The 13861-nt window shown below is 41.1% G+C and overlaps 2 protein-coding genes across 4 annotated transcripts in view; both read right to left on the bottom strand.

Annotated features, from left to right (window-relative positions):
- Window positions 1-13861, bottom strand: part of LOC134289966 (uncharacterized) — a 269170-nt gene that overhangs the window by 60376 nt on the left and 194933 nt on the right. The window lies entirely within an intron of this gene.
- The window catches only part of LOC109413710 (dual specificity tyrosine-phosphorylation-regulated kinase 1B), a 295072-nt gene that overhangs the window by 58060 nt on the left and 223151 nt on the right, over window positions 1-13861 (bottom strand). For all 3 annotated transcript variants that reach the window (XM_029880297.2, XM_029880299.2, XM_029880300.2), the window contains 2 exons: window positions 7350-7471; window positions 7076-7213 (listed from right to left, as the gene is read on the bottom strand). In XM_029880297.2, the coding sequence (XP_029736157.2) occupies window positions 7076-7213; window positions 7350-7471 (260 nt within the window). The remainder of the gene's footprint in view (window positions 1-7075; window positions 7214-7349; window positions 7472-13861) is intronic.

Genomic DNA, 13861 nt, shown 5'->3' on the forward strand with positions numbered 1-13861 from the left:
CAGACGAACGAAAACGGCCTACGACTCATTGATTTCGCCGCCTCCAAAAATATGGCCATACGTAGCACCTTTTTCCAACACAGCCTCCCTTATCGTTACACCTGGAGATCACCACAGCAGACGGAATCTCAAATCGACCACGTTCTGATTGACGGACGGCACTTCTCCGACATTATCGACGTCAGGACCTATCGTGGCGCCAACATCGACTCCGACCACTATCTGGTGATGGTCAAACTGCGCCCAAAACTCTCCGTCATCAACAATGTACGATACCGGCGACCGCCACGGTACAACCTAGAGCGACTGAAGCAATCGGATGTCGCCTCAGCATACGCGCAGAATCTCGAGGCCGCGTTGCCAGACGAGGGCGAGCTCGATGAGGCCCCTCTAGAGGACTGCTGGAGTACAGTGAAAGCAGCCATCAACGACGCAGCCGAGAGCACCATCGGGTATGTGGAACGGAATCGACGGAACGAATGGTTCGACGAAGAGTGCAGAACGGTTTTGGAGGAGAAGAATGCAGCGAGGGCGGTAATGCTGCAGCAGCAAGGAACGACAGAACGTGGAACGTTATAAACAGAAGCGGAAACAGCAGACCCGCCTCTTTCGGGAGAAAAAGAAGAAGCGGAGTGTGAAGAAATGAAACTGCTGTGCCGTTCCCAAGAAACACGGAAGTTCTATCAGAAGCTCAACGCATCCCGCAACGGCTTCGTGCCGCGAGCTGAAATATGCAGGGATAAAGACGGAGGCCTCTTGACGGACGGACGTGAGGTGATCGAAAGGTGGAAGCAGCACTTCGAACAGCACCTGAACGGCGTGGAGAACGTAGGCACGGGAGTCCACGGCAACGGAGGAAACGACGACGCCAGTACAGTGGAGGACGGAAATGAACCAACTCCCACGCTGAGGGAAGTTAAGGATGCCATTCACCAGCTCAAAACCAACAAAGCAGCTGGTAAGGATGGTATCGCAGCTGAACTCATCAAGATGGGCCCAGAAAAGTTGGCCACCTGTTTGCATCGGCCAGGATCTGGGAAACGGAACAGCTACCGGAGGAGTGGAAGGAAGGGGTAATCTGCCCCATTCACAAGAAAGGCGACCATTTGGAATGTGAGAACTTCAGGGCGATCACTATTTTGAATGCTGCCTACAAAGTGCTATCCCAGATCATCTTCCGTCGTCTGTCACCTAAAACAAATGAGTTCGTGGGAAGTTATCAAACCGGCTTCATCGACAGCCGGTCGACAACGGACCAGATCTTTACCGTACCTCCAGAAATGCCGTGAATACCAGGTCCCAACGCATCACCTGTTCATCGACTTCAAAGCGGCATACGACAGTATCGACCGCGCAGAGCTATGGAGAATCATGGACGAAAACGGCTTTCCTGGGAAGCTGACTAGACTGATTAAAGCAACGATGGACGGGGTGCAAAACTGCGTAAGGGTTTCGGGTGAACTATCTAGTTCATTCGAATCTCGCCGGGGACTGCGACAAGGTGATGAACTCTCATGCCTACTCTTCAACATCGCTCTGGAAGGTGTGATGCGAAGAGCCGGGCTCAACAGCCGGGGAACGATTTTCACAAAATCCGGACAATTTGTGTGCTTTGCGGACGACATGGACATTATTGCCAGAACATTTGGAACGGTGGCAGAGCTGTACACCCGCCTGAAACGCGAAGCAGCAAAGGTCGGACTGGTGGTGAATGCCTCAAAAACAAAGCACATGCTGGTAGGCGGAACCGAAAACGACCGGATCCGTCTGGGTAGTAATGTTACGATAGACGGGGATACTTTCGAGGTGGTGAAGGAATTCGTCTACCTCGGATCCTTACTGACGGCTGACAATAACGTGAGCCGTGAAATTCGGAGGCGCATCATCAGCGGAAGTCGGGCCGACTACGGGCTCCAGAAGAAACTACGGTCTAAAAAGATTCACCCACGCACCAAATGCACCATGTACAAAACGCTAATAAGACCGGTAATCCTCTACGGGCACGAGACATGGACCATGCTCGAGGAGGACCTACAAGCACTCGGAGTTTTCGAGCGACGCGTGCTAAGGACGATCTTTGGCGGTGTGCAGGAGAACGGTGTGTGGCGGAGAAGAATGAACCACGAGCTCGCTGCACTTTACGGCGAACCCAGCATCCAGAAGGTGGCCAAAGCTGGAAGGATACGGTGGGCAGGGCATGTTGCAAGAATGCCGGACAACAACCCTGCAAAGCTGATCCGGTTGGCACAAGAAGGCGTGGAGCGCAGAGAGCACAATGGGCGGACCAGGTGGAGCGTGATTTGGCGAGCATCGGGCGCGACCGAGGATGGAGAGCGGCAGCCACGAACCGTGTATTATGGAGAAATATTGTTGATTCAGTTTTATCTTGAATTTGATGTAATACTAAATAAATGAATGAATGAATATACGTGATTTTGTCATTCCGGATTCTAAATGAACATAGCTTTATGCTAACACATCAAAAGAATGAGTGTCCCATTCTGATCAGGGAATGAAATTATCAGCAAATTGAGACGAAAAACGCCTTTTTTCGAGCAACCGATTTTTTCTGTTTTTACTTTTTCTGTGAGAAATGTTTATCGGTCGTTGCTGTTTGTCCCCGATCAAAGATAGCCGAAAACTGGAAATCGTTCTTTTCATTTTCGCTATCCAACTTTATCGCCTGCAAAGTTATCGCGATAATTATCAGAAGGCAAATAACAAAAATTTGCCGCTAACGGGATTCGAACCTAGACCCTCCACAAAAATGTGTATGAGCGCGCGCCAGAACCACACGACCACACAAGCTGCTCGAGAGGGGTCAGAAATTTCATACATAAAAGCTACAGTCGGTGACGACGGCACTACGGAAAGGCGAACAAAGAACAGAAAGCAAACCAGTAAACTTTTCATTGCTGATGATAAACGATTTTCGGCGCTGTGGAACGAGCGAAAACACATTCTCGGAAGAAACCCGGGTCTGAATTTATCGCACGTCTTTTTTCGCCGATAATGCGTGTGAGAGTTTTCTACAATCGCGATCGTGATCGATAATTTCATTCCTTGATGCTGATTTTGGGAGAGCGAACTGGAAGCAAGCAATCCCATTTGCTCGGTGAGGCTTGGTCGTTCATAACGGAGCCGCTGATCCACTCACAATATTCGGTTCACTAATGCGATGGATCCGGTTCGGATCCGATCACTGAAGTGAGTCGTTTTGCCCACCTCTTGATAAAATAGATTGCAAAATGAAAATAAAAATCTCTGGTTTTCAGGGCTTAGAAAGTGTCTCTAAGTTTAAATAATATTGCAAATCCATTGCATTCTATGGAATCCTAAAAATAATTGAAAGACTGTTATTGAAGTATTTTTTAGAGAAATATGTGGCGTCAATACTAGAGGAATATGTTACAGAGCTTCTGAAAAAAAAATAGAGCAGCTCCCGAGTATTCTACATTTCATCAAGTCATATTTTAAAGATTTTATATTTCACAGAAATATCTAAATTATCATTCAAAACTATCACTAGGAAATCCAATAGTTCAGGAAACTCCCTTTGGGCTCAATCATATTTTTTTTAGATGTTTTACCGATCATTCTTGTTACAAAGGGTTTTTACCAAAAAAAATCTTTGGGCAGAAGCAGATGTAGAGTTGCGAGGTGTAGAGGGCTGAGGTGGACATTGAATTTAGGTTGGCTTTCGGCACCGCAGAATCCTGTTTTGTGGCGAAGTTGGTTGACTCACCATGTATAGCGAATTCGTGAGACGAGGGTTCAAATCCCACTAGAGCAACGTGGATTTTTTTTCACAATTTTCAGTGAGTACAAGAAACAGCTCTACCCTATCGTGACTGAAACATCGTGACTGATGGATGACTATCCAATCAAACCGTAGTTGAAAGAGACTGGTGGGTCGCTTCCAATAGTCTGAGAAACGTTGTTCTAAGGTATTGAACAGAAAACATTTCAAGAAATCTACAAAGAGTGCCGCACGGTGTCAAAATTTCGATTATTATCGAACATTCATGTACCTCGGATTTTCCTTCGAAAATGATTAGTATTTGGGCTATATATTCATAATCGGAAAACTAGAAAATATTTCATCGGCGAAAATTTTTCCATACATTTTGTATGGGACGTTTTTTGGGGCCTAAATAGTAATTATTGATTTTTAGTATGGAAAATAGCCAAAAACTCAGCTAACTCAAATTTTTCCCGATAGAATATTTTCATATTTTGCATTTATACATTATAGCCAAAATTTTAACATTCTATGAAGAAAAATCCGAGGTACATGAAAGTTCGATAATAATCAAAATTTTGACACCGTGTGCCGTGAGATTGCGTCCAAGAACTGCTACATACGTATCCACTGATCCATTCACCAGAAATATTGGAGTATTGTCTATCAGTTTTATCAGGTTTTCACTTACTGTGTTCTGACTTGCATTTCGGGTGAACTATCCAGTTCATTTGAATCTCGACGGGGACTACGACAAGGTGATGGACTTTCCTGCCTACTATTCAACATCGCCCTGGAAGGTATTATGCGACGAGCCGGGCTCAACAGCCGGGGTACGATCTTCACGAAATCCAGCCAAGTCACGATAAACGATCCTAAGATCCGTATCCCTGAGCCTCCGAGTTACACCCTAGTTATGTTTCCATGAAGCATGTTAATCTTAAAAATAAGTAATAAAAAATTATAGCTGTAGGTCTCACTTGCCCCCGACTCCCACTTGCCCCGGGGTACCTCAATCCACCAGAATTTAACCCTCTAATACCCAACCCCGCCTTTAGACGGGGTATAGTTTGAGCATTTTTGTAATTTTTGATTCGTGGAAAACCAAAATTTTTATATTTTTGGCTGATATTCAGGACTGTTTTGTATATTTCAAAATAGTTTTTGGTGTATTTTAAAGCGTATTTACATTTTTTAAAAATCATTGAAAAATTGATGTTTTAGTCACCTTCTAGAAGTAATTGTTTATTTTGTATTGAATCGCTACAAATAACATATTTTTAATTTTTCCCAAATCATTCTATCTTAGTTTTATAGTTCAAGGGAATCGAATACACCCTAAAATTATTTTCCTTAAAATTACACGGAAAATAAAATTTTCTATGAAAAAAATTTAAAATAAAAATATTTTAACAATAATATAGTTGCCACTGCCTTATAAAGAGTTAAGGCACTGTTTGAATGTTCAATTTTCCTTATAGTCATTACACCACCGCACGACTTGTCCTAAAATTGAAACACAATACACCGAAAAGGTCCAAACAATTTGTTTTCAGGAAACGACTCAAACCCACAGAACTGTCGCACTGGACAGGTCTCCGGGAAACGAATTTGCCACCCGACTATCGAATCAATATTGGAATTTTCAAATGTAAATTCCAGAGACAGTTTCCGGGAACGGACGTTCTGTGAGCAACAGCAATCAAGAGCCAAAAGCCAGTTGGAATTTCGACCTCCACCCGCTCAAAAATCAACGCCACCAACCGAGAAAAAAGGAAAGGTACCCCACCCGAAGAAACGAGCTTGTTGCGTGCAGAAGAAGCTTCTAGCGAGGACGTAAGAAGAAAAATTGTCGGTCCAACGAATTTCCATTTTCGCGTGGTTTTCGCTTCGCTTCTTCCGGTGGGACGGCTACGCTACAATGCGAACTCGACTTTCGAAAGGGGAAGAGCCCCAGGCGGCGTTTGACTTCCTCATCCTCAGTCAGTTAGTCACTACCGACCGACCGATTGGAGAGGAATTTGTTGTGGTGGTGAAGCTAACGGGGGTAAACGAAATTTGAATAAATATTTGCGAAATTATTTCGGTGGCCACAAACTGTCAAGGGGTAAACAGCGCTATGTCCGCCATTCTTCCAATCAGTGCGTGATAAAAGTGTAGATTGTATATGACTCGCGGAACGGGTCCAAACAGCCAAAATTCAGCAAGTATTATTGTTTGTCATGGTTGTTTTGTATTGGCAAATTGCACGATAAGCTGGAATCAAGCGAAACAAGGTATGCTGGGGCGTGACGCTGGGATACCTGGGAAACTTCAGAAAACAGACCTTCTTCAATGATATATGTTATGTAGTGATGCTTCATAAGAATGGTATACATGGCGACCGTGACAAATTTGTATCTCATAAATCTGAACATCATACTACCGGATCCTTCTGAATGCTTTCTGTTATTCGAACTTCGAATTTCCCTGAAACAAGTTTTGTTCTTTCCCAATGAAATTTTCATTGGAAATTTCCCCAGAAAATGATCTATAACTTTTGTTTAAAAGTGTTTATCAGAACATGCTTAAATGCTTTCAAAAAGTTGTTTAAAAGAACTTTTTGAAACTTTCCAATCGCTGTACACGAATGTATGATAACAGGTGAGCTTGTTCCATGCTGTTTCAGCTTTATATCTTCCATCACTTCAAACTTACATAGGGTGCGGGACCGTTTTAGCAGGGTGTCCTATGTTGGACACTTTTTCATCACAGCTCAGACAATTTCATACCAATCAACGTGAATTTTAGTATACGACTAGATACAGTTTGTATCGAATTGTGTTTTTGTATACTGTCAGTTGGTAAGAAATTGACTGAGTTAAAGCGAAACGTGCCCAAAATAAAAACCCATGTTCAAATGGTCCAGTACCCCATGCCGAGCATCAGACATTTAAACGTTTAGAGCAGTTTTAGCAGTGTCCTATGTACTATGGCCCACTGACTAATGTTCAGTTAATACAGTAAGGTCTCCTAAAATATTTACACCAAACTTTAGCCAAACGAATTTTCCCGGTTACAAACCGGTGCAGTTCACGTTCGGTAAGTAAGTAATGAATTACAGCCAAGAAAACAATCCAATTTTGGAATTGCGATTTTGTTAATTTTAAGGCAAGTAAAGATAGAATATACCTTAAGGTCTATTTTGAAAACACAGAAACTGATGAAACATATGAACATTTTTTGGGTGTTGCTTTGAATGTCCCACAGCGATTAACATGTGTGGTCACTTTTTACCCCGACACACCTTACCCGAACTAAAAACAAGCCAGAGAAAACACATGTCGCACTCACCTCATTGATGTGTTTGTAGGTTTTGATTAGATCCACGCTCAGCTTCCGCAGCGGTGCCGTCGTTGGGTCTCGAAAATGCGATGGTATCCGGGCTTGCATCGCCCGAATGTCTGTCGATGATGTAGGACTTATCGAACGCTGTTTCGAGTATGGGGGAGTGCCGGGTGAGAGAGAGAGAGAGAGAAAGGAAAAAGGAAGGCAATTAGTTACTGCCGGAGGCAGGGAACCACTCGTCCACCCGCCACGGAATGCCAAAGTGGGGCTTCTTGTTTACCTGATGTATATCACGATGAGCGGCAGGTAAGTGTTCTTCTGTAACCAGTCTTCCGTAAAGCGGCGCATGATGCCTTTGCCGCGTTGAGTCAGGAACATTTCCGGATGCATATTGTGCTGCTACTGTGGAGTTAACGACGGAAAGAAAGGAAAAAAATCGAAGTTAATCAATGTGTTTGCAACCCTTACAAGTGCATGTATATTGTTCAATTATCGGTAGGATTGATGTTTCACATGGGATAGGGTTAATGATTGATCATCTCTTAAATGTATACTTTTAAGGAGACTAAAAATATATGGTATATGGTTGCCAATGCATTAGGCGCTCACCTATTCAACAAGAGCATGCTGAGGGTTTGTGGGGTATGGCCCAGAATCTTTGCATAATGTTAAATTCCTTGAATTCCTTTGGCATAGAGTCTCATCGTGCTTACTACTCGAAATACGAATGCAAAAGTGGTTTGATGGAAAAAAATGTTTCATTTTATAACTGTGGAGCACTAATCTGAGAAGCAGCTCTGTCCCAGTTTGGATGTGGCAACAAAAAGGAAAACAAATAAGCTTCAAATAGATGACGGAATTGTGGACTTGATGGTAACGTTAAATGCCCTAATTAGACACTGAGACATTTATCCTTATTTCAACTCATCTTCAGTGCAGTGGTTTTAAAGGGGGATGCAGACACGAAAGAGACATTTTATCGGCTGGTGCGCTTCATTCCGGCAATGGATGATTGTACATTAATTGGTGAGCACGTTCCATGCTAATTTGTTGTTATTGAATTTGAATATAAAATTATCTATTACGATAATCTTAGATATGTTACGATTATGCATTTTCTTAAAAAACATTGTGCAGTCTGTAACAACGAGCGCCGGCTTAGAAGTTTAATCCTCTGATGCATTAGAAAAAAAATCATCTATTCTAACTCATGTGAAATGGGGTAATTTTTTACCCCAATGCACTAGGAGGGTTAATTCAGTGAAATACTACTTTTTGTTTAATTTATTACACTAAAAACAACGATTTTTTCGTTCAGCAAGGATTTTTCAGTGTTTTTTAAAGCAAACCGTTCAGTGCCTCGAGATTGGAAATACGAACAATTAAAAAAAAAGTTTGCAAATCGGTCAACTAGTTTTTAAGATATTGTGATCACCGTAAAGGCACTTTTTAAAAACACCATTTCGAGATAATCGCTTTTAACCCTTTATAAGGCAATGGCAACTATATTGCCACCTACCATTTTTATTTTTTTCGGCTCGATAACAACCTATTTAGAACTTCTTTTTTGGTTTGCACAAAGATGAGATTACTAACAATGCTTGGTATTTTTTTTTGGTACTAAACAAAGCTTTAATCACAATTTGGGAGCTGTCTGTAGACTGAAAAATGGCAAAATTTGACTGCTTGGAGAAAATAAGCTTAAACTTACCGTAAAACCGATGATTTAGTAAATATTTTAAGAAATAATTAAATTACAGGTTTACATGAGCTTAATTAAGCAGTGTATATTATTGGTTTAGCCTTTTCCACTTCAAAATCTCTTTTCAGGCTGTTTGTCGCAGTCTGGAGAAAAAAAGTACCCTAAACGGGCAGTGGCAAGAATATTGCCACCAGCGCTGGTGGCCTAAACGGCCAGTGGCACTATATTGCCACCTAAAAAACTCAAAGTGCGTCAAACCACTTTATGAAATTTGGAATGTGTATCGTCTGGCTAGTACTTTCAGATAATGCAACAAAAAAAGTTCGTTTTTTGATCCCCGCAAGATAAATAACCCCTTAACGTTACTGGTGTATCGATTATTTTGATTTTCCGAACTTTTTGGTGTCCAGGACCTAATCAATCATCCATATTTTTTAGAAGAGTAGGTTTGCAACAACATTATTAAAGAGAGGGTTCACTTTTCACCGAGATCATGTACTGTTTCCGTAAATTTTTCATTTGGGTGACCCCTCCAGCCTAAAACGGTTAGTTAAGAATGGGAACATTCCAACTAACATCTTTGCACTATTACTGCGCTGCCATAGTGCCGCGTCAAAGTGAGATTGGGAGTGTGCGCGTCCAAAGGATTTGCGTGTATTTGCTGTTGTTGATATTCTTCTTTGCGGCGTGGCACACGCACACTCCCACTCTCACGCGTAACTGTAACGACGTCCTTAGAGTTTGATAAATCACTAACCTGAAGCACGGGCTTGGTGGTCTAGTGGCTACCGCTTCTGATTCGTATGCAGAAGGTCCTGGGTTCAATCCCTGGCCCGTCTCTTTCCTCCTCCTTTGTATCTTTCTATATACTTTCTCCCTTCTCTCTACATATACAACTCATGTATATTCACATGTTCATAGCCATCGCTAGAACAGAAACTGGTTGAAAAATACCATTCCTCCCAACTTTTATAGCACAGTGTCAATCTATCATTAAACGCCTACAAGTTATGCAATCAAGCGAACCGTGCCGCATTTTCTTCAGAGTAATAAACACACTAATCTTTCACCTCACGCCTGGCATCCACGCACCAATGTGTGAACCCTTTGCCAACCATATCCCACCAACACTCCGACATCCGCATGAATTTGTGCAGACGCAGAGGTATATTCGGTCTGCTGTGGATACAAACGATTGCAATCATCACCTTTTTTCCCTTCCTCGCATTGACCTGCAACCTGACGTGGCAGGCGCCATTGTGGCCTGAAAATAGAAGATCATCAACACTCACACACTGAAGATGCCTGTTTAGTCCCCGGCAGAAATCTCACTGATTCCTTGTGTGAGTGTAGCTGGTCTGGCGATACTGGAGTAGCATCCACGGGCGGTCAATCGAGCTCAAGCTCAAGATAAAGCACTAACCCAACGCAAGAGTTAGGTTCATATCATAAGCTTTTTTGCAGCTATTTTGTTTGTTGGGGTCAGTCAGGCTTGGCAGAAACTCCCTCGCGAGAAAATGAGGAAGCGATTTCGGCGATTTTCTGAGTGAAAATAAAACTCAGAAATCACAACGCAAATCCTCAACAGCACCGAGCGCGAGCTTGCCGCGCAGCGAGGAGTTCGTCCAACACTCATAACTGCTTGTTGTGTTTCTCACGTCCACTCACACTCAAAAAGCACTCGGGAGTTCCACTCCCATACATAGAAAGACTCTCGAGGCGAAAATCGTACTCAAAAACCCGAAATAATCATCGGCTCTTTTTTTGTTCCCCTCTTCCTCGCTCAGTTTTCATTGCCTCTCTGTTTGGGGTTCGTTCGCTCCCTCGCGACGAGGCAGAAGCAAAACACCGCTCTAGAGCATGTTGCAAAACTCTTTTGATTTCGAGGAGAATTATCAAGCTTGGGGTCAGTACTTACACTTGAGGATATGACTAATCCCAAGTAGAGACTGTTGGTCCCTTGTGAAGGCACAGCTGTTCTTGCTATGACGGAATAGCAACTGGGGTGGTTTATCATGCTCGAATTCAATAATACAGATAAACGTAGCCAGAATTGACAATATAGAAATTAAACTTTAGCCTTGATATCCAGCATATGCTAAGCAACGTCTACGAAAATTGTGTGAAATCCGAAGAAATGTCAATAGGTAAAAAATTGAAATCTATGCTGAGAATCGATTTGTTATATTTGAGCTTCAAAATTACAACGAAGAATATTGACAGGGTGGCCACTCAGAGCGGTAAATAAAATTCCCGAGTTTTTCCCGGTTTTCCTGATAGCTTTTTAAAAAATTTCCCGATTCTGAAATATAATGATTTACAGTGAAAACTAAACGTAACCTACTAAGAAACATTTAAGAGAAATAATATTTTCAAATCCTTGGATTAAACATAATGTTTATATGACCCTGAAAATAAGTTTATAACTAATTTACTAAATATTTAGCTAAGCCATGTGCCAAAAATTTACATTTCCCACCAGTGGAGCATGTAAAACATCCAAGAATCCAAACTTTAAGTGGATCTGTAAAACTTATTGAAATATTTACAGTGTCATTATAATACTGTGACAATTTTACCGTATTTTGGAGACGTTAACATCAAAAAAAATATATATGTAACATATGTATGCTTGAAATTTGCTTCTTATTTTGGATGTCTTGTAACATAAACCTTTACTTGAAAATATATGTGTCAGAATTCCCAAAAGATTTACGTAAGCTCATTAAGAAATACTTGATGAATCTTCTCTTCTAAAATATAAAAATGAGTTCGAAGTTTCTTCGAGGCAACAAAACTCACGGGAGTTCAGTGTGGTTCGTCGTGATGATGCCAGCCGGTGGTAAAATTCCGATTATTTTCCCACTTCGGCGGCCGCATCGTCGTCGTCGGTTTATTCTGTGCGCGTCGTTTCCCGGCAGGCCGGAGTAGTCCAGTGCTATTCGTCGTGATGATGCCAGTCAATGGCAAAATGCTGCGCTGAGTTGGAGCACATAATCGCTGGACCCGGGAGTAGACGTTTATCGGTGAGTTCGTTCCGTGTTAATTAATAAACTAATTTTATATCTATCTATATATATATATAAAAATGCAGTGGCATACGTGGGACCGCGCATAACTTGCGAACGGGTGGTCCGATTTGGGTCGTCTAAGTTTTGTTTTGTTAGTTTTCACCCAAGGAAGGTTTATGAGGCCTAAAACATGGGGAAATTGAGAGTTTTTGAAAATAGGGTTTTCATACATTTTGAACGGGGACTTGGGCGCTTGGCTTAAGACTTAAAACGTCAAAAAACGCAGTAGGCAAGACAAAGTTTGCCGGGTACAGCTAGTATAACATAAAATTAAACAAAATATAATTAAGAACCTATTTTTTTACATTTCACCCAACAAATATTGGCAGGTTCGTCACTCCAAGTGCCGACCTAAGTTCATAAATCCCATTTTGTTACATATTAGATATTCTTTTTCTTTATGCATTTATAAAATAATTTGAATGGTTCGTCATCCTCGGTGTCGACATGTGTAATATTTGGAGTCAAAATGGAAACAAGTATTTTTTCTAATACAGGTTGCATGAATCATATCACTTACCAAAGTGAAGCCAAATCATGTAACTTTTCCCTACTAATAAAAACTCCTTCCCGTGACAGTCGTGGAGAAGATGAGGTGATCTCGGTCTCTAGTAGCAACGCACGTTACACTAATAATCCTTCCCTTCCTCGATGACCGTAAGGACGTGGCCGGCGCCGTTATTGACTTAATAAAGTCGGGAATTCTCGAAGTTGCACACTGAGAACGGTAGCTACTCCCAAGCTCCGTTTGTTGGTTCCTTGTGCAATGTCGATTGTTCTGGTCAATCACGGAGTAGCAACTACGAATTGTACGGTCATCTATGCTCATGCTCATGCTCATGCTCAATTTACTAAATATTTAGCTGAGTCATGTGTTGTTTGATCTAATTGTCTCGTATCCAATGATGGGCATTGAAGTTACGACATCTTCATTAAAAACTCGTTAAATTTATAGATAACATCTAGTACTAATTATGCAGTTATTTAAGAAAACAAAAATAAAGAGAATAATCATAGGGGACCGAAATTCCTAGAGAAAACACTATGATTGTAGGATTTGTTGTACGAATCTAATAATACGTGGATTTCTTAGTAATATTCAAAGTCTCTTCCAAAAATTCATGGTAAGTACTTTTGGGAAACAGAATACCCAGAAAAAAACATTCTAGATGATCTTCTGGCGGAATATCTGGAAAGTTACTCATGAAAGAATTTTGGAAATTTTTTTTAGGAAAATCTTATAGTGAAATTAGTGTACTTCATGATAGCGTAAATGGCTACTGCAGAAAGTCAGGCAGGTTTTTTAGGCTGAAATCGTAAATTTTAGGAGAAATTTAAGAAGTTAAAGAAATCTTAGATTTTGTTTGATAATCATCTAGCATTGAGTTATTTCATCAGCGATTGCAATATGAAAGCCTCACATTTTTAGATATGTCAGTAATTTATCCAGGAATTCCTGAAGGACTTTTTTTTGAGAACGTATTTTCATCAAAATTTAGAGGCAGATCAATTATTCCATAAATCATACAACTATATTGCTCCAAATGCTTTTGAATACTCATTGGAACTCCCACGAGAATTTCAATTGAAAGTTTTACTAGAAACTACGAATTCTTCAAATTCTGTAGAATTATCTGGACCAGAAGTTTCACCGGGAATTCATGCTAAAGCTTCACCAAAAAGGGATTTTCCCGACAATTCATTCCGGTTTTCGTCGAACTTTTTTTTTTCACCAGTTCAACAAAAGAATACAACAAAGAATTTCATAAAAAACGACAGAATTTTTTAAACAAAATATTAGAAACACTTATATGATCTACACTAGGCGTGTTTTTAGGAATGCCACCAGATACTAAAAATTCCTTCATATATTCTTCCAAATGTTATTCACTCATTATTGTAAGAATATTTTCAACACAGTTACTCATCCAGATTTTCACAATTTTTTATTTGAATTTCCATCAAGAATTTCTTGGAGTAATTCATTCAAGAAATTAATCAAAAAATTTATTAGCATCC

This window comes from Aedes albopictus, chromosome 3 (genome assembly GCF_035046485.1).
Source record: "Aedes albopictus strain Foshan chromosome 3, AalbF5, whole genome shotgun sequence".
Taxonomy (NCBI): Eukaryota; Metazoa; Arthropoda; class Insecta; order Diptera; family Culicidae; genus Aedes; species Aedes albopictus.